Source organism: Anastrepha ludens, chromosome 6 (assembly GCF_028408465.1).
Source record: "Anastrepha ludens isolate Willacy chromosome 6, idAnaLude1.1, whole genome shotgun sequence".
NCBI classification, from domain to species: Eukaryota; Metazoa; Arthropoda; class Insecta; order Diptera; family Tephritidae; genus Anastrepha; species Anastrepha ludens.
The window spans coordinates 38,035,474-38,059,724 of NC_071502.1; the positions used below are offsets into that span (position 1 = coordinate 38,035,474).

Sequence of the window (24,251 nt, forward strand, 5' to 3'; positions counted from 1 at the left end):
TGCATTATCAATATATTTATATGTGACAAATATCCACGGGAATGGTTGAATTAAAAATAAAAATAATTAAAAAAAAGCATGAAATTATTCTATGGTTTACATCGACCATTTTCAATTTTTACTACCTTTTCAGAAAGGGGATAACTTATACCCCTTTTCCTCTTCCTCCCACATTGCGTCGAATGCTCTTAATCAGTTGCCAGAATTTACACAAACTTTTGTTATTGAAACATGAAAGCGATCACAGTAACACAAAACGGAAATTGAACTCCTTGATTCGTGGGAGGAGAAACACCGTAACTTCGAGATGCAAACTAAACTAATTTGATGGCTGACTAATAGGTTTCGCGATTTCTTGAATATGTAAACGGTGGTTAGTGTGGCATTTTCTAGCCTCTTCAAAAGTGAAGTTGATCCTTCTCCAGCTGATTTTAGTTTGTTTGCGTAAAAAAGTGCGTGTAGCGTAGTACACATAACAGAAGTGAAACTTTCAAGGCAAATAAAGAAAGAGGGAGAGATCCGAGAGAGAATGAGAGAGAGAGAGAGAGAGAGAGAGAAAGAATATATATCTAAATAAATTCACAATATTTGCAGAGAATACAAATAGACAAAATTTACAAAAAAAGGAGAAGAGTCGACCGGTGTAGGTAAACGCCGGACACAAACCGTGGCAACTACGCGCACTACTCCGAGCGTTTACCACCCGCACAAACGCCGCGATTCCAGGACCGCAGCAACGGCACAAATTACCGCAAAGCAATATCAATAAATCCGATGCACAAGCACTAGCCAGGAAACGGAAATAAGTGCCAAAAAAAATGGCACCAAAAAACGCCTCAAAGGGTAGACACCAAGGAAATATAACGCCAAAAAGTAGGCACCAAAAAGATATTTCCTACAAGTTTTCACCAACAAACAAGCGCCAAAAAGTAGGCAGTGTTATTTCTCACTATAAATTAGCAACCACAAGGAAACACTCGGGAAAAATAGCCTAAAGTGTATCTAAGATATATATAAGGTATAGCTCCCTCTCCTGTTCCTCTACGTCAAATCTTTTTTTCTCTCTCGCGGAACGAAAATGCCCAAAACGTTGCATGGTCTTGAAATTTTACGCTCCATTCTCGCTCGTCCATCGAAGCCTAAGAAGTTTTCCTTCAAAAATGTTTAAAATGACCGTTTGACAACTTCAAGTGGTACAAAAAAATGGAAGTAAATCGTTCTATTTTATTATATTCAGTACATACATACCTACATATATATTTTATTATTTAAATATATAATTTTAGTTTATTTTCTTAAGGGACCCCTTAAGGGGCTTTTAAGAATACAAGTATACTGTCGAATTTTTGGAAGGATATTCCCCGTATTTTCGATTCTACAGCCGTTTTAGCATCTAGAATCAGATTCGTCACGCGGCCACTCGCAAAACTATAAATTCAATTATCCCAAAACTACTTTTTTCGGCCTGGTGTTATCAAAAAAAAACACTATTCTACCGAATTGTCTGAAATTTTAATATGTTGTTCACAACATCAATGGCTATCACCCGTACTAGAATCATTATTATTATTTCAATTATTTCGTGCTTTTTTATTAAAAACTGAAAAAACCCCAATTTCAAGTGTCAAATTCAACCCGCACCATTTTGTCAAATTTTTTTTATTTTTATTCTAGTACGGGACACATACTGATTAATATTTTTTTTCGGTTTTTGTGTTTCCCCAATTTTTTGGGAGGGTCAACTTCAGCGTCATTTTTAAAGTTATTAATATTAAAAAAAAAGTTGTTTTTCATTTTTGTATGTAAAAGAAGTTAAATAAAAAGCCAAAAAAAATGTAATAACGTTGTAAAATAAAATCCTGAAAATACCCTACCACCGGAACCCCTTAACTACTTGTTAACTGGGAACAATTTGACTTGGAAAATTTAGAACGGCAAGGTGCACATGCTTTTTGGTTGTGCAAAGGTGTCTTTGGGGAAAACATGGGGACTTTCTCCTAGCAAGGTCCTATGGATCTACACCGTTATGATAAGACCTATTATCACCTATGCATCAGTGGTCTGGATGAGTAAACTCTCCCTCGTGGGAGTCAGGAGGACCTTATCGAGACTACAACGCACTGTTGCCATCTTTTGCACCGGAGCTTTTCCGACTACTTCAGGCCGGCATTAGATGCTCTGATTGGTCTACCACAACTTGATGCTTTCATCCAAAGAGAGGCATTGAAGGCCATCTGCAGGCTGAAACACAATGGGAACTGATACGGCACTGCACTTTGCTCTTGGAATGCATGCATCTGTGTTTCAAGCGGAGGTATATGCAGTTCTAGAAGCGATGAACTTTGTTGTGGAAAACCGATGGAGAGGTAGATCTACATATATGTATCTGCAGCGATAACCAGCCGCGCTCATGGCCTTAGACAGTCCCCCAACCACATCAGGGGTAGTCGAGTCCTGTAAATCCAGGCTGAACTATGTCGGTAGACATAATAGCCTGATGCTAACATGGGTCCCGGGACAAGTGGGTATCGTGGCAAACGAAACCTCTGACTCCTTAGCTAGGCTGGGTTCTGAGGCCCACTTCTTTGGCCCAGAGCCCGTTTTGCCACTCCCTTCTGCAGCCATCAAAGCCACGGTTAACTTGGCAGGCTGAGAGAGGCTGCAGATGGACTAAACTGATGTTACCTGTCATGTCCGATCGACTATTGCAAACCCTCCTGTCATTAAGCAGAAGAGAGTGCAGACAGCTGGTTGGACTGATGGCAGGCTACTTTCTGTGGGCGAAGCACATGGAAAAGGTAGGCATCTCAGACAGTGTACTCTGCCCAGCTTGTGAAGAGGAGAATGAGACGGCGGACCACTTCCTGTGCGTCTGCCCCGCCTTCGATCGGATCAGGTATGAGGCCTTTGGCACTGATTTGTTAAGAAGCGACCACCTTGGCTCCTTGGCACCACAAGATCTACTCAGATTTCTTCGGCGATCGGGTAGGTTTAAAAAAAATTAAAAGGGAATCCAAGTGTAGTACAATGGACTTAATTAATGTCTGAGTGCTGCACTTGCAAATATATTGGTACACACCCGTGTTTACAGTAATTGCAACGCAAGGTATTTATTTAATTTTTTTTATAAAAATATAGTTCATATCACAGCAAAAATCGTATAACTTAAAGTTTCCCTTTTGTGTATAAAATTTTAAGTAATTAAAAACAAAATCATAAAAAGGAGCTTTCAGTAAAATATCAAGTAGAACGTTAGAATATAACTACTTTAGTAGTAATACATACATATATATTTATTTTTCAGAAATTCAAAAATAAAAAATGTTTACAATTCATTTTGCTTATAATATAAATATATACATTTGTTCATAAGACATGGCAATTTGGCGTCTGCCGTTTTCCTTATACATTGTAAATATAAATAAAATAACCAATTAGTTAAACTCCGCTATCAAATAATTTCTATATTGTAAAGCTGAAACCAAAAAACTAAAATTGTTCTGAAATTTTCATCGATTTACAATGCAGTTGCATAGCCTACTGGATTTTGATGTATGTAATAAAACCAGTTTAATATGGCGAAATTCGCGTTGATTTTTGATAATTTTTTGTTTATAATAGAATGCCTTTTCATCTAACTCAAAGGAATTGTCATAACAATCTTTTATAGTTTATTATGTCAAAATCTCTTTCAATATCTTGAAAGTGAGACATTTATTAAGTGCACAAAACCAACTTTAGTATTAGCTTGTGGTGGATTCAAATTTAAATCCGGTTCTAGGCTAAAAACCAGATACTAATCCGACAAAGATTATAGAATAATCTCTGATTATAAATATACTTTTTGCTGTACAACCCTGTGTTTTCTGTGTTATCGATAATTTTATAACAAATGTGAAGGAGAAACGTAGAAGTAAAAACTAAATCAAATGGACGCCGGCAAAGAAAAGACGTTTGTAGACATAATTCTAATAAAATTGTTGGGAGATATTATTATTTATGGATTCATATTATAGAAAAAGCGTGTGTCCATAGACCCTTTAGCATGGGCTCTATTACTAGCTGCAAATTGTGCAATTTGATTAAACACCACTTCTCTTTGCGGTTTCTTCACATCGTTGATAATAATTAAACAAACCAAAAACAATAAAATATTCCACCACACCAGTTTTTATGGGGAAAAATCTTTCAAAACAGTCTTGACAGCTGATTATCAATTTTGCAGCTGATCTGCCATATACATATGAACGGATAGATGAAGTTTTGTGGATTTATTGTTGAAATAAAAGCTTTTCAAATTGTTAATACCGATTGCAAAAGGATGACGAACGGAACGGATCATAAATCTCTATCAGGATCACATCGTTGCTATTTTAATTGCGTTCAAAATTTGTAGCCGAATCCCCATCATTGACCACTGGAACGCAACTAATATCTAACCAGAAAGGCTCAATGCTCAAAATATCCATACCCGGTTATGAATCATAGTATACCACATCAATCGTTCGTTTTTCCCCTCGTTGACTCGTTGAGCAAGGTTTGTTTTCCTTCTTTTTTTTTGCGTGAAAGTTAAGAAAAAAAAAGTTTTAAATATTACGAAAATAAATACAATGTACAGATTGACGTAACCCCGACTACGTCACACTCTGTACATCGCGAAGGCCGACAACGTTGCATTTCATCGCAAAGTATGCCTGAAGGAAGACAATTCGAGCAAAACTATTAAACTTGATCGATAATAGTTGTGATGGATAAAAAAATTAATGTTCAATGCAAATCAAGAAGGTAAGCGAAAATTGTCCCTCAAAAAGCAAATAAGTTAACAAACGCAAAATATACCATCACTTGCAAAAAGCTCGTTTTCATTGTTAAATTTATCGTATTTAACTATAAACTTATAAACTATATTTCAAACCAGTGGAAGAGGCAGAAGTGCACAAAAGACCAGATTCACAAAAAATGTATTTGCTTGTTTACGAAAAGTTCTGTCATACATATGATTTTCGTGATAGATAATTTTTGCCGCCTAAAACTTCTCTAACAAAAAATTAACGTCTTTTGCACCGAACTGTCACTTTGCTCACTCAATTTTTTAGTGATGAATAATTTTTTGGTGTAACGAACCCCTACTTATAAAAATTAGAAAGAACTATTTCAAACTTTTGTGTTATCGAAAACGACTAATATGTTACGCTCAATAGTTTCGGCTTAAAATGTGGAGTATTGCGAAATTCAGGGTTGAATTCAGAGATTTCTTTTTAAACTGTATTCGTATCCAAATAATATTGAGGATTTTCGAAAGTAAATGTGAACCCATCAAATTTAATTTGCAAGATATTTCTTTATAAAAAACTGTCGATATCTTTCATATAAAAAAGTGGCAGCCTGTTGGCTTGCCATTAAACAAAAAGTCTGGCAACTTTCAATTGATTTTGAGTTAATTTGTGAAATCATTGCTTTAATTTTTATAATCTGCACTTCGGAATATAAAGTCTTGTATGCTGAAAATATGTCGAATAACGACGAACTTATTGCACAATTTATTGAGATAAGCGGTGGAGATGAAAACGTTGCCAGATTTTATCTAGCAAGTTCCAATTGGTCGTTAGAGGTACCCAAAAATCACAGATATTTAACCCCTTCCGATCGGTCTTAAATGATTGTTTTTAATTAATCTTAGGATGCGCTTTCCCATTTCCTTGGCAATCAAGTTGAAGGAGAAGGAGGAAGTGAAAGTGTGGACCAACCCATAGATAGAAATTCAGGCGGTGCAACAGTTGACCCGCCTCCAACCAATTCGACTAATCGGAACCGATCGGAAACTGGCGGTGAAGGTTTCCTCAAAAAAAGCTCGGACAGACCGAAGTAAGTCCTTTTTCGTACCGGTATTAGAATATAAATATAAATATAATTTCGATCAGAGTTGCAACACTGAATGATATGACCAAACGCTCGTCGAACGAGGAAGAGGGTCAAGCCTTTTATGCTGGCGGCTCTGAACGTTCAGGACAGCAAGTTTTAGGGCCACCGAAACGGAAAAATTTCCGTGAACAGTTAACAGATATGTTTCGCATGGCACAAGAGCACAGTACTGGAGATGCAGCTGGACCGTCGACATCCGGTGCTGTGCATTGGGGTCAGGGCGTGCGATTGGGAATGACAGACACGGATCATTCCGTCGTAGCGTCGCAGCAGGGTGAAGGCACCGCAGTAGAGGAGAAGAGGCCTATTGTAGTGCTAAAATTGTGGAGTCAAGGTTTTTCTATCGACGATGGAGAACTGCGGCTATATGATGATCCCGAAAACAAAGAATTTTTAGAGACTGTAATGCGCGGGTAATAATCTATTTTGAATTCGAAATTTATTTATATGTTATGCTACAATTTTATGCAGCGAAATACCACATGAGTTATTGGAAATGGGGTGGTTGGTTAACGTAGATGTGGAAGACCATCGTCACGAGGAATATAAGAGAAAAGCGGTGCCGCCTAAATTCAAAGGCTCTGGCCACACATTGGGAAGGTAATACATTTGTTTAAATTTTTGTTCGGGGTTTTAACTGGTCCGTTGTTAGTCCTACACCTAATGTGGAAGGAGCACCAGCTCCAAGTACAGTCAATAAAACGCCAGTTGTGCAGGGCAAAGAGGACGATAACTCTGCTAAGGAGAAACTTAAAGTTGATGCTTCACAGCCAACAACAACGTTGCAAATACGGTTAGCTGATGGTTCTCGTTTAATGGCTCAGTTCAATCTGAATCATACTGTTGGTGATATACATCGCTACATAATGAAGTAACCAAATACTATTTAAAAATATATATGAACTAATACTATTAATCAATTTTGTTTTTTAGTGCAAGGCCACAATATATGAACGGAAATTTCCGATTGGTCTCGTCCTTTCCAACCCGCGAACTGACAGATGAAACTGCAACTATTGAGCTAGCTGGCCTAAAAAATGCATCTATATTGCAACGAATGACCTAAAATTGTATAAACTTTTTTTTTGGTACATAAAATCTGCAGATATATTCATAAAATAATTTAAAATACCATTTTGCAGCTTGTTTAATAAAAAGATAAATAAAGCAAGATGCAAGTATTGCTTTTAAAAACCATCGTCATGAGTCTATATAAAAAACTTGGTCTTGGCTTATTTGAGTATTTATTTCATTCTTAAATAATAAACAAAATTATTGCATATATTTGCTTTAAGATAAGGTATATAGTAACATTGCTCTAATATATGACTTGACGTCCTACAATTCCAAAAGTCCAGTACTGTTTGCGTTCACACACTTACTGAAGTCGCAACTTTATAAAAAAACTACATTTATAAATTTCTAGTGTTATCTTATTTATGCATTAATTCTTTTACTTCTAACCTATTATTAATTATGTTGTTCATGAAATTCTGACGCAACGTGTTATGCCATGTGTGTAAACCATCCTTTCCGACATGGGTGCAATCAATGTACCTATGAGCAAAAGCTAAGGATTGTGCGAGGGCAGTACTACTTGTAGATCCTGCCGGCGAATTTGTGGCTGACGTAGGCACCAGAGGTCTATAAATATAAATTTGGTGTGGTTTCACTACTTCTGGGTCGTAAAAGCTATTATTTGTTAATAATTTATTTTTTTGGTCAATGCAAACCGAATAAGTCTGTAATTCAAATGCGGTATTGTCGGTGCTATGTGAATGTAATGAATACATCACAGAATGATAATCACTCAATTTAGCATTAGGGAAGAAAAATTCGTTCGGTTGTAGCAATATAGAGAATTTCGCCTTGTGCATACAACGCAGTAGGCAATCTGTTCTAATCATATCTCGCAAATTGGATGTATGATTTTTGTCCGTAAAAGGGAAATTAAAAGGTAACGAATGTATATGTAAATTCTTATTTTTCCTTAGTTGTTGCAGGAGCATTTCTGAGAGTTCATCGCCGTTGTAAACTATGAACTGGTTGATGCCTAGAACATAATGATGCAAAAAGAACTCCAACCAATTCGCATCATTTCTACCAAAGCTGTTGCTAATATTAAGTGTGACTAAATCTAGACAAATAGCTAATTGGGTTTGTGGCACGTTGCTCCGATTTTCATTTTTAATAGCACGTAAACGTAATTTGTGATCCGCATTACTACCGCCACCTACATCGGTGTAGACAATGCTTGTAGGCTCACCTAAATCACTTTTAAGGCGACAATAAAATATGTAATTTAAAAATATAGTATCATTATTATTTGTGCCTTGGTTGATGTGTTGAAAACGGAATCTGCCTTGCACAATCCGTTCGTTGTCGTAATATGCACTACAACGAAAGTTTACTACAGCTCCAATCTTTCCGGTTACAAGTGTCAAAACTTCCCCTCCCGAAGAAACCAGCTCGTTGCGATGCCAGTACGAAGCGTAGGCATGAAACGAACTTCCAATCAGCTGCCAAACTGGCATCGGGCGATTAAAGTCAATGGTGTCTTCATCCGTTGCGGTAAAGTTATTTACCAACCGCAATTCTTCGGCATCCTTTCGGCTAAAGAAATTTACTGCACTTAGAACATCTTTCAAGCGTGTGTTTTCGCTTTTGTAAGTAAGCAAGACAATTATACTAATACAAGATATTACGACCAATAATAACTGATGATATTTACGCATTGTTGTTTTGCAAAATAATCATTCTTTAAAGATATCAAGGTAAGCAAATAAACTATATTTAAAGTATACACAGTTAAAAAAATAGAAATGTCAAAAATATAGGCAATTGACCTATGGAAAAGAGTTGCCGTAGCTATGGAGGAAAATCACATCTAGTGGCAAGGTTATTCCACACAAGGTGACTTCACTAAAACTAAAGTAACATCAGATGAACGCAACTTAACAGTATGTTTTATTTTCAAGAATCTTTCATAACATAGAAATTTTTTGTTATACCCGCATACAGGTGCGTGTTGTATGCAATAGCAGAAATGAGCCAAAATATATAAATATATAACAAATAAGCGACATCCTCGCCATTCCCAGTCACTTAAACATCGAAAAAATAAGTAAATTCATTAAAACTATCGAAATCACAATATAACAAATAATCCACACAGCCACAGACGACACAGAGCTGATGGCCTCTGCAGCCAATGCTCAAACATAATTTTAGTACTGGTATTCATACCAGTCACTAAATAATAATAATAATAATAATAACAATAAAATAAATATATATACATGGAGATATACATACCAGTACTCAGATCGATGAGAGGAGTCAATTTAGCTATGCTTGTCTGTCAGTGTGCACGATAACTCGAGCAAAAGTTAAGATATTTCAATGGTACTTGGAATACATAATAGTACCTTTGTTCAAAGTATTTTGGTATTGAAAATATGTAAAATTAGGAAATCATCACGTACACCTGCTATACAACTATTATTTAAAAAAAAAACTTGATATGTTTATCATAAGCTAAGCAAAATTACTCCAATTTGATTCAAATGATGAACACAAGAAAAGAAATAAAACGGAATAAAATTAAATGAAAAACTACTACTTCTAAATGAATGCGTTTCTTCAATTAAAGCTTGATAAAACTCGTCTGAACTTTTTACATGTATTGCTCCCCACTAGAAATCGGATAAATCAATGTTCACTTCTTAAATGTTAATACTACATTTCCGTCCATCCGTCAGACGTCACAAATTATATATACAGGTATCCCTTGTATAACGCGGTCTTATACAACGCGGTTTCGATATAACGCGATTTGGAAAAATTAGGTTTCAGTACAACGCGAAATTTAGGCTTATATAACGCGAAGGGGAAAATACATAATTATAAAATCTGGTAACACTAATTTTCGTACCACATATATATAATATGTAATGTATTTTTAATGTAAACCGGGAATTACCCTTTTTTGCCTTCACAACATGTGTGAGTATACCAGAAAAGAAGCTTAAAAAAACCACCCACCAAAAACTGATAGCAGATTTTGCTATTATAAAACCAGTAGAAGAACCACAAGGTCCCACAACTAGTTTCTTATCCAATAGCGAAAACTATGTTGAAGAAATATCTTCTGATGAAGCTATTGCTCCCCCAAAACGCCCACGTGCAAAGATCTTTGAAGACAGTGAAACAGATTAATTACGATAAGAAGTTTGAAGAATAACAATAAAGTTTTTAATAAACCTTTAATTTGTTTTAGTTTGTTTTTAAATTTTTTAATGTGCACATAATTATTTAAATTTTGTTTTTTGAATTTTGAAATATTTATGTACATATGTATTATTATTCATATCTTGTGTTTTTAATTGTATAAGAAAATCTGAACTTTAGTATTGAGTTGAAATATATGTGCATCTGTTATTTTGTATGTATTTGATTTGAAAAAAAAAACCTATTGGAACATAACCCCCAAATTTATATGAAAACTATGTTTTAGATAACGCGGAATTACATAACGCGCAATTCTTCTGGAACGTAACTATCGCGTTATACGAGGGATACCTCTATATATAATTGCCGCGTACACCCTTTCTGGGTGTTTGGTCGAGCTGTGTGTGTGCTGGCGTTGTCTTGATATTGTCCCACAAATGGAGGGATCTTCCGTTTCAAGCCGACTCCGAACAGCAGATATTTTTTATGAGGAGCTTTTTCATGGCAGAAATACACTCGGAGGCTTGCCATTGCCTGCCGACGTCGCAAATTACAACTTACATTAATAATGCTATGTATTTCCCCAAATAAAACGTGTCTTTATAATTCCGCTGAGTTCGATCACTGAATTGCTCAATATAACTCTAAACTAATGGTAACACGACTCGGTTGCTTTCTTCTTCTTCTTAATTGGCGCGATAACCGCTTACGCGATTTTGGCCGAGCTTAACAAAGCGCGCCAGTCGTTTCTCTCTCGTGCTAACCGGCGCCAATTGGACACACCAAGTGAAGCCAAGTCCTTCTCCACCTGATCTTTCCAACGCAGAGGAGGCCTTCCTCTTCCTCTGCTACCACCAGCTGGTACCGCATCGAATACTTTCAAAGCCGGAGCGTTTGAATCCATTCGGACGACATGACCCAGCCAACGTAGCCGCTGGATCTTTATTCGCTGCGCTATGTCTATGTCGTCGTAAAGCTCATACAGCTCATCGTTCCATCGCCTGCGATATTCGCCGTTGCCAACGTGCCAAGGTCCAAAAACCTTACGCAGAATCTTTCTCTCGAACACTCCAAGCGTCGCTTCATCGGATGTTGTCATCGTCCACGCTTCTGCGCCATACGTTAGGACGGGCATGATGAGAGTCTTGTAGAGTGTTAGTTTTGTTCGTCGAGAGAGAACTTTACTGCTCAGTTGCCTACTTAGTCCAAAGTAGCACTTGTTGGCAAGAGAGATTCTACGTTCTCGGTTGCTTTACTCGTATTTAATTTCAATGTTTAATTACTTTGGACGTTTACACGTTCAACTTATATACCTAACACGCATGCACCTCTGCTTTTATATACACACCTGTAATTTCGAAATGTGGCAACTTGTATTTTCAGGCAACATCTTTCTTGTCGTCTGACATTCGTTTTTGTTTTAGTTCCTCATTCGTTCGGAATTGTTGCCAGAGGCTTTGCAAATATTTTTGTTTCATCACATACAATGCTATGTTCCCACGGCACATAATTCACTCTCCCATTCGTAATTCACTTCCCAATTACCCTTCGAGTTACGTAATTCGTTATTCAAAATTTTGAGAATGAACTACCCCATTAGTTCGTAATTCAGACACAATTGCCTACGAATTATGTGCAAATCGTAGTCTTCCCTTGATTTGCGTTATAGTTAAATGATGGTACGATTTAGCTAGTTTACGGATACCAACAATAATCACAAATCGTCAATGTGGGTGTCAATCGACGCATTTGGGTATCTATTCCCGAGACGGAGTGTAATATTTTGAAAAGAACCATTTCGCAAAATGGTAATTGTCATATTGCCCAACTTGAACAATAGGGGTACTTGCACCACTTTTGTTAATTCAGCGCATACAGCTGCAAATCGCAACAATGTCGTCCTTTAAAAAAATTGACCGGCTGTGTCTCTATTTATGTATTCAATCCTATATTTTTGACACTTAAAAATGAATTGCTCGCATGAATATACTGCCATTTTGGCGTGTTGACACCTGCGTTGTAAAATCAATCTATTTAACATTTTTAGTGCACAAAGAAGCGAACAAACTGATTTACCAACATTTTTCTTGTTTAGTAAACTTTTTTCTTATTAATTAAATAAAGAAATCTCTATATCGAATACGCAAAAAATTATATGTATGGGATTTTCTTTTCCATTAACTGTGCCTTAACATCTGTAAAATTTCTGTTTTGACTTTATCTATGTGTGACTTTTCTCATGTGAGCACCTTGTTGCCATAACATTTATTTTTAAAATATCATCAAGCTAATTGGATCACTGTATTTGCGCATGCAAATGGTTTGGTAAAATAGAAATTGTGCTGTCAAACTGCGAAATGTCAGCTGGTATTAGCACACATGTTCTAACAGTGAAACTCGCGGTCTTCACCAGGCATTGCTGTGTTAACAAATCCTTTTTTTCATAGTCAATAAGGTATTTCAAAATTAAGTTTTATTGGTTCGTTTTATTTATAATCTTCAAATCTTAAAATCACAATATTACCATGGTATTCATTAAAAATATATGTTACCACTATTCAGTACCAAGCTGTACAAACGAGTAATTTCTCTCTTTTATTTGCTTATCTGCAGAGATGATGTCATCGTTTGTCAGCACCGCGAGAAATGAAGTAGCGGTTTTCGGAAGGCATCACCCTATATATTCGAAGAACGTTTGGGGAAAATTTTGCGAAAGGGTGGTAACACTACATATAATGCATTGCATCAAATGTGACAGCTCTGTAGGTGCGTACAGTCATTGAACAATTCGCTGCGTGATCTCTTTGTAAAATAATTGTATTATCTTATTAAATTTGGTTAATAAAATATATAAGTGTGTGTTTTTTCAAAGGTGAGTGGCTATTGCGTAGTTTTATAAAGATAAATTTGAATATAAACTAAGAATTTGATGGAATAAAATTCGGAGCTCCGTTCGCAGCCGACGCCATTTTGGGAAAAAAATTTCTCCACAAACGCGTATACAGAAAATTTTCGCACAAGTTTTTCTTCATATATATATAAATGAATCGGGATAGTTTTAAACCAAATTAAGAAATTTTGTAGTATTTTTATACTCGCGTGCCATTGTGAAAATATCCAACAATTCGGTTAATATTTCAGGATTTCACGGTAGACCAATATAGGTGAAGTGTGGGGCCGAATTATTGCCAACGTTCAATTTGCCGTACCATATTATATATAAAAAATGTGTTGCAGGACTTATGTGGTAGAGTAGTATTAAGTAAATTACTATTCTCATCTTCCATCAAGCAGGTTAACAATTTAAGTATGAGGGCTTGATCGTAAACGCAGTATTAGAATTTCAATGCATGATTTATTCTTAGATTTTGGCATCGGTTTCATACAATAGTAACAAATTCTTCACAGGCTGCAGAAAGTATGGCTATCGGTTTACTTTACTTTTACCATATTAAAAGGATTTTGATTTATACACAGAGATACTTCCGCACAATTTTTTTGTTATCGTCATTCGTGCAGTGCTTTTACGAACAAACCCTATGTGTGTACACGTGTATGTGTGATTGAATAGGTACATATTTTTTGGTTATCTTTGCATATTCTTTTAACCCTTAACGACAATTCATGTTAAAAAAGATATATTATGTAAAATTGTCCTCTCAAGAAGGTTTCCTTTTTGAATTATAAAAGAATAATTATGATGGCAAGCGTTTAAAAAAAAAAGAGATATAAGACTGGGATCGATTCTAAAAGTGCAAACCTCGCCTTAATAAAAGTTATAGTTTTAAAGTTATTTGATTATAAAGTTTGTAAAATTGTTGGGAACTCCTGATTATTTGATTTATATATTATATGTATTTGATTTCCCGCTAATTCTATGTATGCTCGTTTGTACATATGTATACAAACAAGAACTCTGCATTGACCGTTAAACACTCATGCATAGAATTAGCGTTAATTTTATACACCATAGAATTAGTATTAATTTTGTATATACGCACATACCGCAGTGTGTCGTTCGTTAAATTTGCAGCTGCCTTAATCTGATTGATTTAAATTTACAATCAGTCGTTAACCAGAAGAGAAACGAAAGACACACTGCGAAATAGACGTTAGAAGGTTAAATTCGCAAGCGGGTTAACGACAGAAATTGACCAACAATTCTATTTTGATTATTTCAATAAGCAGAAGTGCTGCCAGACACCTTAAAAATAAACGATATAAAACGTAATATAAGATAATAAATGAATAAAAATGCTAAATTTTATGGTTTATATCTGTATTATATTTGTATATGTATACAGCCTTGGCCACCCCGCTAGAGTTACTATAGAACCCCCTGGAAAAGGTATTTTGTAGCAATTTTTTATTCCAAATTTTCACTTTTTGTGAACATATGTATTTTATCGTGTTTATTTAGTCCAAATTTTCAATATACATACAGTGTCTCACAGCTTATTTCGTGTGGCTGTATGTTAAACTAAAGAATTGTAAAATTATTTTAATTTTATTTACTTCAAACAAAAATTAAATGATGGGTCGTATGTATGTCGATTGAAAGGCGTGAATTAGTGATTACGCATTACAAAAATGGAAAATCGCAGAAAAAAAATTGCTGAAATTGTAAATTTAAGTACTTCCACAGTACAGTACATTATTCAACGCTTTTTTCGTGAAAAAAAGAGTGGTTGACAAAGGCCGCCAAGCTCCAAACAAAATTTTTACAGAAGCTGATGAAAGGTGGATATTAAGAAAAATTAAAAAAGGCCCACGAATTAGTGCGCCAGCTTTGACAAAAGAGGTTGAAAAAGTACTTGGTAAGTCATGTAATCCTGAAACAATAAGAAGAATTCTGCGCAAAGCTGATTTCCATGGTCGTACAGCTCGAAACAAACCGTTTGTTAATGAGCGTAACAGAAGATTAAGGGTGGAGTTTGCCGAAAACCATGTTAATAAAGAGCAAACATTTTGGAATGACGTTGTTTTCGCCGACGAAAGCAAATTCAACCTCTTTGGTTCCGATGGAAAGTCTTTCGTTTGGCGTAAGCCCAACGCGGAGATGGACCCAAAGAATCTGCGTGGTACAGTAAAACACGGTGGGGGTCATGTAATGGTTTAGGGCTGCATGTCAACAGCTGGTGTCGGAAACTTGGTTTTTATCGACGAAATTATGGATAAAACAGTTTATTTGAATTTATTAAAAAATAATTTACTACAAAGTGCTGAAAAATTAGGCATTCGGGACAGGTTCAGGTTCTATCAGGACAATGATCCGAAGCATAAGTCGGAATTAGTGCAACGGTGGCTTATAAGGAATTGCCCTCATGTGGTAAAAACGCCAGCACAATCACCTGATCTCAATGTAATTGAGAATTTATGGAATATTCTGGATCAAAAAATTAGAAAACATAACATAAGCAGCAAACAAGATCTAAAAACAGCATTGCAAGTGGAGTGGGAGAAAATATCTCCTGTTCTCCCGGTTAAAAGTTGTATTAAAACAAAAAGGCTACCCTACAAAATATTAGATTAGTAAAAACTTAAGGGGTTACATCTAGTTAGAATTTTCAAAAAATCGATTTTTTTTATTTCATTTTTGTAATGTACATATATTTAAGTAAACACTATGAAAATTTCAAGTCATTCCGAAGATTATTTTTAAAGTTATACGCATAAATGTAACGACGCGTCAGAGCACTTTAAATTAGCTTTTAAAACTTTAACCTTGTTTTTTTCAAAACTGTGTTTTGAAAGTCGGTGACCACGATTTCTCGGAAACGGCTAAACCGGTTAGTCTGAAATTTTTACACCGGCTTCTGAACTATATTTTCTAGTACTTAATCGAAGCTTTTTTAAAACCAATAAACATTTTTTTGTTTATACACAATTTAAGGTCAAAACTATTCCAAAAAATAGATTTTTGTTTTTGAGAAGCCGCCATTTTGTCAATAAATTTTTTTTTGCTTATTCCTTCGATTAATTACAAGAATATACAATACTTTAATCAAATCCGGTTGGTTTTTTCATTTCAGATAATCCACTTCGGAGATATAGTGGTCACCGTAAAACGTCTTTTTTGGAGGGGTTCCTGGAAATCTGCTGTAGCAGCTATAAAAACTGTTATTCTTGCAAATAAATTTTTTTTTAAATATTATTCAAAGTTACCATAATATGTGTACAAAGGCTTAAAACAATTAATTCAGAAGTTTTCTCAGGAAAATTTTTTTAAAAACCTCATTTTTCAGGGCTTCTAACTAGATGTAACCCCTTAATAGATTTAAAAAAAAATCATGTTTTTTCTAGTTTGGTTAAGCACACGAAATAAGGTGTGGCGTGGATTTACTTATAATTTTGATTTTGCTGTAAATTTATTACTTAAGAAGAAATAATTTAAGTTTATTTATGTATGTTTGTAACAAGAAATAATTTATCTTTGAATGTACGTTTAAGTTTTTTTTCTAAATAAAGTTTATACAAAAATATTAAACTTTTTTATTTTGATAAACGGGCACACGAAATAAGCTGTGAGCCACTGTATGCACATCAATACCTTGCTTCGCGTCGTGGTTACGTTACAAAAAAAAAAAATACGACGCAAATTGAAACGACGAAAAGTGAATTAAGATTTTCTATAGCAAATTAATTAATTTATGAAAAATAAAATTAAAATTAATCAATGTCTGATGAGTCCATAGTGGCTGTTGTCGTAAGTCAACCTTCTTTCACAAAAAATTGGTCCAATGTTTATTGAACACCTTTTTTTTCTCAACGTAAAATGAATTTCCTTGTCACTGTCATCTTCTACATTAGCAAATTGCAATTCCAGTTTTTGCAATAGTTCTTCATTAGAGATTTTTTGGTTGTGCGAGGTTAGCAATACATTTATGTCAGTCTGCTTCATGCCTTCAAAATTAGACTCTAGCTAAATTAGAAATTTCATGACGAACAGCTGGTATACCATAAACTTCTGCAGCGCGTATTCGGTGAACACATTCAGGCCATATTTTTCGCCAAACACCATTAATGCAAGTTGGTTTAATCCCCTCACACAAATCGAAAATATTTATGGCTTTCATAATGTTGAACTACTTCTGCAACAAAAAGTGTAAATGTTCGTCGAAGGTAATAACTTTTAGTATACACTTACTCCTGCCTGTACATTTATTTTGCGCGATATTACAAACGTTTAGAAGAACAATTTGTAATAATAGAATTTTAACACAATTCGAAGTATTATTTAGTAAAACTAGCCTTAAATCAAGTCTTCAATTAATAAAGAATGTTTATAAATGAATATTGTTACTTTTCGGCGTTTGTGTTTATGTAAAATAAGCGTCTGTAATAGGTAATTTTTCATGCTTATGCAAAAAAGAAGCATTTTTAAGGTTAAATATTGAGATTAATTTTTAATGTAATTTATAAAAAGTACTATAAGTCAAAAGGTTGATGAAGTGACTACATTTGTGTGTGTAATAATTTTTAATTTAGTTCTGCATTCAAACATTATAAGCAAACTTTTCGTGGTAGTAATGCAAAGCCATCCCGCGTAAAGTCTTAAAAGTTGCATTTTTGAAAGTATTCTTAAAAGATTTTGTCATTCTAAAATATGGTAGTCAAAGTGTGAATAATCTTCACTGCAAACTACCAAGGGGATATAAATAATTTATTTTGATGGAAATGTCTAAAGAAAAGTGAACTTGGTTACGGCAAAAGAGTGGGAATCCGAGATTTAAGTGAGAAAGTGAAGTTAAGAAAACCAATTTGGTGGTATGTTTGCAGTGCGCAGTCGAATATGCTATTGAGTGATTTGAGGAGTTAAAACCGCATTATATTGAACCAACAAGATCAAGACGCACGCCACAAATAGGAGGAGGAACTTGGGCAACACACAAAAGCTAAGCTCCAATTATATATTGCAGCAACAAATAAAACGAGTTAAAAATCATAGATGAAACTCATTTGAGACATTTGTTCTTGGGTAGAAATTTCGATTATATGCCAATGCTATTATTTCGAATATTTTTGTATATGCATGTAAGTGTACATTTGTAAACTACTGCATGAATGAAATCACAAATAATATCATGATACTAAAAAATAAAATTATTGTATCATAAATCATTTTTCACTTTTATTACGTTTGGTAAAATAAAGCTTTGATAAGAAGCAATGACATGAAAATGGTGTCTAATAAATACATTTCGTTGACTGTTTTCGAATGGGAAAGCTTGTTATACGTATATATATATGTATATACACCATTTTTGGGTGTTTGGCCGAGCTCCTCCTCCTATTTGTGGTGTGCGTCTTGATGTTGTTCCACAGTTTCAAGCCGACTCCGACCGGCAGATATTTTTATGAGGAGCTTTTTCATGACAGAAATACACTCGGAGGTTTGCCATTGCCTGCCGAGGTGCGACCGCTATTAGAAAATGTTTTTCTAAATTTTGGTTTTTCACCGAGACTCGAACCAACGTTCTCTCTGTGAATTCTGAATGGTAATGATGCATCAACCCATTCGGCTACGGCGGTCGCTTGTTATACGTAGAGTATTCTAAAATTAACGCTTTTTTGCTTAAACTTATTTTATGTGTTTATGTATGCATATCTAATACATATAAAATATTTTTTTTATTTCTTGCAGACTAGAAGCATAAAGACCTTGTGAGGGTGGTGAAAGATTTTCAACAGTAGTGTAAGCCAGCCGCTCATTCCAGACGCAGCTGGAAATATAATTTTTAGAGTTGAAATTCATAATATGAAGCGTAGTGCTTCAGGAGACTCCCCAACCAGAGGAAATCATTTAGGAATATCTTCACACAGTAGAACAATTATGGGTCGTGGTTATGACAATGGTAGTGGAGTGCCGGGAGATTCGCCTGAGCGCATGTCTCCCGATCGTTTGCGACGTCGTATAGGTAGGTCACCAAGTCCACGCGCACGTTATGGTGTTTCTCCCCATCGGGAGGAGTATTTACGGGGACCTCCTCCAGTTGCGGATAGGCCAACGTACAAAGTGCTATGCGTTAGCGCTTTGCATCCCAAAGCTTCAGATGATTTCATTAAGGAGACTTTGTATCGTGAATATAAGAAATTTGGAGATTTCAGCATCCGTATATCGCACGATTTGGACGAACGTGTTGCCTACGTTTGTTTTCGAACTTCGGAAGATGCTCGTGAAGCAAAACATCATAAGCCGCGTATTGTATTATACGATAAAATGGCACTAGTCGAGCCAGTTTACGAGTCATCATCACATAATGAATATAGGTTTGTTTTAAATTTGAAAACAGTATTTTTTTAAATACTTCCTAATATAACCTTTTTTCATGTATTTTATTTGCTTCTTTGTTTTTTTTTTTTTTTGTAATATTAGACCTCGGGGTCGTTCGATTACTCCGCCAGAGTATGATCGCTATCATTATCCACGTTCTCCGATGGGTCCAGCAGGTCCAATAGAACATCGTCGGCCTCCAATCGATCCGTATGATCGTTATGGACCGCCTATGCATCCGCACGGGCGATCGCGTGAATATCGCGGTCCAATACATCATGATTATCCACTTCCTCCCCGTGGACCGCCGATGCATCGTGTGCCGCCTCATATGCATGGCCCACCGCCGCCGCATCAATATGCACCCATGCGCCACATGGGACCGCGGCCCCATGTTCCATATGAGAAACCAGAAAGCAAGAAGGATAAATTCCCGAACTATTTACACCATGTTCAACCAGAGGACGACCCACTTGCGACTCGTACTTTATTTGCCGGTAACTTAGAAGTGAACATTTCGGACGAAGAATTGCGACGCATTTTCGGCAAATATGGGATTGTGGATGATATTGATATAAAACGGCCGCCTCCAGGAACTGGCAATGCATTTGCTTTCGTACGCTATCAGAATTTAGACATGGCCCATCGTGCAAAAATAGAGCTGTCCGGTCAATACATTGGAAAGTTTCAGTGTAAAATTGGTTACGGTAAAGTGACGCCTGCTACGCGTATATGGATAGGCGGTCTAGGAGCTTGGACCTCTGTTACACAATTGGAACGGGAATTCGACCGTTTCGGTGCCATAAAGAAAATAGAATATCAAAAAGGAGATACATGCGCATATATTCAATATGAGACTATTGAAGCAGCCTCTGCTGCGGTGAAGGAAATGCGTGGTTTTCCCTTGGGTGGCCCGGAACGTCGCTTGCGTACAGATTTTGCTGAGTTGCCGGGAACTACCCCAGCTGCACCTTTTAAGTCAAAATCGGGCTATGATGAGGCACCGGAATATAGACGTCCAGAGTATGATTATCACTATGAAGAAACCCCCCATTATGCACCACGCGGTGGTTACACACCTTATCCGCCACGAGGTGGTTACAGAGGTCGAGGTGGATATCGTGGGCGAGGACGCGGTTCTTACCACGTCTATCACAATGACGTACATCGTCCATCTCATGGCAGTTCAACATCATCTATGCCACCACCTGCTGGAGCCGAAGACGAATGGCGTCGTCCACCAGGCGATTCGTATGAGAGAGCACGTTCTGGTTCCCGTGAGCCAGGCGCAGATCGTTCCCGTTCTCGATCACCGCATAAACGAGCACATTCACCTGAGTCGGACTCAGATTCTTCTTCGCGACGGAACGGTGCACTTAGCACCGCGCGTACTCTACCAGACATTGCTCGTAAATGCACTGTTATTTGGCAAGGTGCACTCATATTGAAAAGTTCGCTCTTTCCGGCTAAGTTCCATTTGACCGACGGTGATGCGGATATTGTCGATTCGCTGATGCGCGACGAAGAAGGAAAACATAATTTACGTATTACACAGCGTTTGCGCCTCGATCCGCCAAAATTGGAAGATGTGCAAAAACGCATTAGCTCTTCATCCTCTCATGCAATCTTTTTAGGATTGGCCTCATCTGCTGCAACCACTTTGGAGGATAGCAGCGTGCAAACGCGTCCTTTGCGAAATTTAGTTTCGTATTTGAAGCAAAAGGAAGCCGCTGGTGTTATTTCGCTTTTGAATAAAGATACTGAAGCCACTGGCGTGTTATATGCTTTTCCACCTTGCGATTTCTCCACGGAGCTACTAAAGCGTACATGCCAAAGTGTAACCGAAGAGGGTTTGAAGGAGGATCATCTCGTGGTAGTGGTTGTTAGGGGTGGAACCGCTTAAATATTAGTAACGGAAAAGCAATTTTTGTTTATTATAAACGGCTTTTAGTGCGCTAAAATAGCAAAACTGATAATCTTTCCGTAGCTTCGGTAGTGAATTTTTTTAATTATACCGATATGCCAGAGTTTATAAATCAATATTACATATTCGTACACCACATGTTTGGATAAACTTAAGTAGATGTAGCGTATATACATCTATAACATAGAAAACGAGTAAAAATTTAAGACATTTATAACTTGACAGTCAGAAACGCTTGCATACAAACCATTTTAAATTTTATTAGAAGGGGCAACTTCTGAGGTTAAAATTACAAAATAATGCATACAGAAACACTACATTTTTGGCAGAAGTAGTTACTTTGTGTCTTAATATTTTACCCGCTAAAATTAGTAAGTAGTTTTTTGACATATTTTGCTGCTCATTATGCTTTCGCTTACAAATTGTTACTGATATTTTGGAAAGCCCTAAATAACTTATTTTTTTCGAAACCTTTTTGTAAGTGTTTATTTGCAGAACTTTGTAATTCTGAGAATCATTTGAAACTTCAAAAGGAAGACAAAGTATAAAAAATGGTTAGGAGCACTCTACATTTCAGTATCCACATGTTAAGCAATACTATTCAGCTCTGCTGTATTGTATAGTTCAATAATACATATGCAGACATTCTGCAAATCGTACGATTTGAAATCAGTGCAATTTACAAGACCTATTCCGGAGATTATCAACAAATGTTTTACTTTCATTACAAGTTTTAAAAAATATTTTGCAAATCATACGACTTACCATCCAGAACATGTCTGATAATTTTGTCACACATTATTTTTCATTAGTCTTAAAATCAATCAACTACGTATTTAGTCAAAATCAATTAACATTAGTGTATGCACTTAAACTGAAGTTTTTATATAATATTTAATGTTTATGTTTTCAGTTAAAAAAAGTGAATAAGTTGCTGTGCCAATTTTGTGAAGTTTAATTTAATCGATCCTCTAAATACTTATGTAAATGCAGCATAATGAGAATTAAAATCATAATTTTCAGAGCTCATTTCAAGCTCACTTTGGTGTATATGTACAAAATCCGACCAAAAAGAAAATTTTAATATAAACAAATTACGAAGTTGTAAAAGGAGTTTTGTCCAATTTTGTACGCGTGGTGAACACATTGAGAGCTTGGTTTAACAGTTTGAAGTTGGTGTACAGTGTAGCGTTGTGGCTATTTTCCGGTGGTAAACCTTTATACTTCAAGAAGTGTGCTTTAGCAAAATTGGTGGCTGAGCAAATTGTTTGTGTTGAGTTTTTTTTTTAAGTTGAGTTTGTGTTTTTACATTTTGAATGTAACAAAAATACCTACAAGATATGGTTAATTGTATAATTTTATTAGAAACTATTATTATTTAATAAGCTCAAAGAAAATAGTTGGAACAAAGTGAAGTTCAATATCATTCTATCTTAAAGAAAATTTCAATTTATATTGAAACTTGTGCAGTTCGCCTCTTATATTCCCAGTGCCGTTACGATGCAGTTCAAAGGTGGTTAAAAGTGAAGTATTGGATTGAATTGTTAGTGTGGTGTGGTGTGCAGTGGGTGTTTTTGTTTGTGGTAAATTTTCCGATACTACAATTGGTTACTACATATACCAAATAAAGTAGAATTGCCTGAACCTCATAATCCCTGAATATAGCAAACTGTGTCTAGTTACAAATTGACCGTGAATTCTCCTCAAACTTGTGTGGCATAAATTCTATATGTGGCAATTTCAGTTCGATACTAAATTTAATATTGATGAGGGTGCTGTTTAGTGGTACGATCAAAAGTAGATAAAAATAATTCTCTACTCGTTTTGAATCTATTTTATCAGTGATTTTTGATGGCACAATCGATTCCGTACTTCAATGCCTTAAAAAGCTCAATTCATTATGCATTCGTGTAAACATGTTTGCTGCCTACATAACGACGCGAGTGCCAAACAAATGAAAGTGCGTCTGACTGATCCCTTGATCAGTCAATATCCTCCAAGATCTGTGGGTGTTTATGTTTTTGAAGCCATGCTAAGAGAACCACGTGTAGCATTTGTTTAAAATATATTGCTGCATATAAAGGGTTTTACGAATGCTACATTGTTTTCTTAAATTTGCACACCGACGTCAAATGCTGTCCTGTTTCTAGTGAATTTGCTATCACTGCACACTAATTTTTGAGAAGCCACGTTTACAAGTTAAATTTGACAAAAAAAATATAACTATTAATTTCTTTTTAATATTAAATTATTGAATTTTATATTTTGTGCTAAATAATTGGTTTTGAAGTTCTGTATCTACATATGCAATTTAATTTAATAGTTTTAAAGGCATGCTTGTAACGTATACCTACACCATCCGTTTATAATTTAAAATGCAGTTGAAAAGTGTGTTTATTGTAATAATCATCAATGGATTACGTAAATCTTAATAAATAAATGAATAGTTGCTATCAAATATGTGTTATTACTGTGATAGTGTTGTGGAGTGATGTGTCGGCCATTAAAAAAGAAAGCAGATGTTTTATTACCATAAGTCATAATCGAATTTTCTTTAGATGTGCTTACAAAAGCAAACGATGGTAAGTCCTGTGTTTAACCCTAACGGATTGATAATAGGATACATTCAATGTAGTTATTAAATTGGCGCAAAAGTGGTATTTCTATATGCCGGTCATAGCCAGATTTTATAATGAAGATACCTTAAGCCGCACTATAACTTCTTTAAATGTAGGTTAGGTTACTGCATTAAGTATAAGCCAATCTTAAAAAAAAATTGAATTTCGAATTTATTAAAAAACTAACAAAATTTGCTTCAGCAAGCTTACCGAGACATACAGATAGCCAATAAAGTCTGCGTACACCTCACAAATATTTTTAAATTGATTATCGGTCCGAGAA

General features: G+C 35.7%; 3 protein-coding genes across 3 annotated transcripts; 2 read left to right on the top strand and 1 right to left on the bottom strand.

Moving 5' to 3' along the window:
* Nucleotides 1–5,418: 5,418 nt before the first annotated feature.
* On the top strand, nucleotides 5,419–7,120 carry LOC128866829 (NSFL1 cofactor p47). Its single transcript, XM_054107829.1, has 6 exons — nucleotides 5,419–5,611; nucleotides 5,681–5,865; nucleotides 5,922–6,335; nucleotides 6,394–6,522; nucleotides 6,575–6,793; nucleotides 6,856–7,120. The coding sequence occupies exons 1-6, from the start codon at nucleotides 5,510–5,512 to the stop codon at nucleotides 6,986–6,988; spliced, it is 1,182 nt and encodes a 393-aa protein (XP_053963804.1). The 5' UTR covers nucleotides 5,419–5,509; the 3' UTR covers nucleotides 6,989–7,120.
* A 29-nt stretch (nucleotides 7,121–7,149) lies between these two features.
* On the bottom strand, nucleotides 7,150–8,748 carry LOC128866828 (uncharacterized). The gene has a single exon (XM_054107828.1). It carries the CDS (start codon nucleotides 8,655–8,657, stop codon nucleotides 7,356–7,358), a length of 1,302 nt encoding a protein of 433 aa, XP_053963803.1. The 5' UTR covers nucleotides 8,658–8,748; the 3' UTR covers nucleotides 7,150–7,355.
* A 4,131-nt stretch (nucleotides 8,749–12,879) lies between these two features.
* Nucleotides 12,880–23,808, top strand: LOC128868929 (RNA-binding protein spenito). Its single transcript, XM_054111552.1, has 3 exons — nucleotides 12,880–13,024; nucleotides 18,797–19,422; nucleotides 19,529–23,808. Exons 2-3 carry the CDS (start codon nucleotides 18,911–18,913, stop codon nucleotides 21,327–21,329), a joined length of 2,313 nt encoding a protein of 770 aa, XP_053967527.1. The 5' UTR covers nucleotides 12,880–13,024; nucleotides 18,797–18,910; the 3' UTR covers nucleotides 21,330–23,808.
* Nucleotides 23,809–24,251: the final 443 nt, after the last annotated feature.

Excerpts from the sequence above, each read along its gene's own strand:
- LOC128866829 (XM_054107829.1), top strand. The coding sequence starts at position 5,510 with ATGTCGAATAACGACGAACTTATTGCACAATTTATTGAGATAAGCGGT. Across the intron at positions 6,336-6,393 it reads TTAGAGACTGTAATGCGCGG|CGAAATACCACATGAGTTAT; the intron begins GTAATAATCTAT and ends AATTTTATGCAG. Across the intron at positions 6,523-6,574 it reads TCTGGCCACACATTGGGAAG|TCCTACACCTAATGTGGAAG; the intron begins GTAATACATTTG and ends GTCCGTTGTTAG.
- LOC128868929 (XM_054111552.1), top strand. The coding sequence starts at position 18,911 with ATGAAGCGTAGTGCTTCAGGAGACTCCCCAACCAGAGGAAATCATTTA. Across the intron at positions 19,423-19,528 it reads TCATCACATAATGAATATAG|ACCTCGGGGTCGTTCGATTA; the intron begins GTTTGTTTTAAA and ends TTGTAATATTAG.
- LOC128866828 (XM_054107828.1), bottom strand. The coding sequence starts at position 8,657 with ATGCGTAAATATCATCAGTTATTATTGGTCGTAATATCTTGTATTAGT.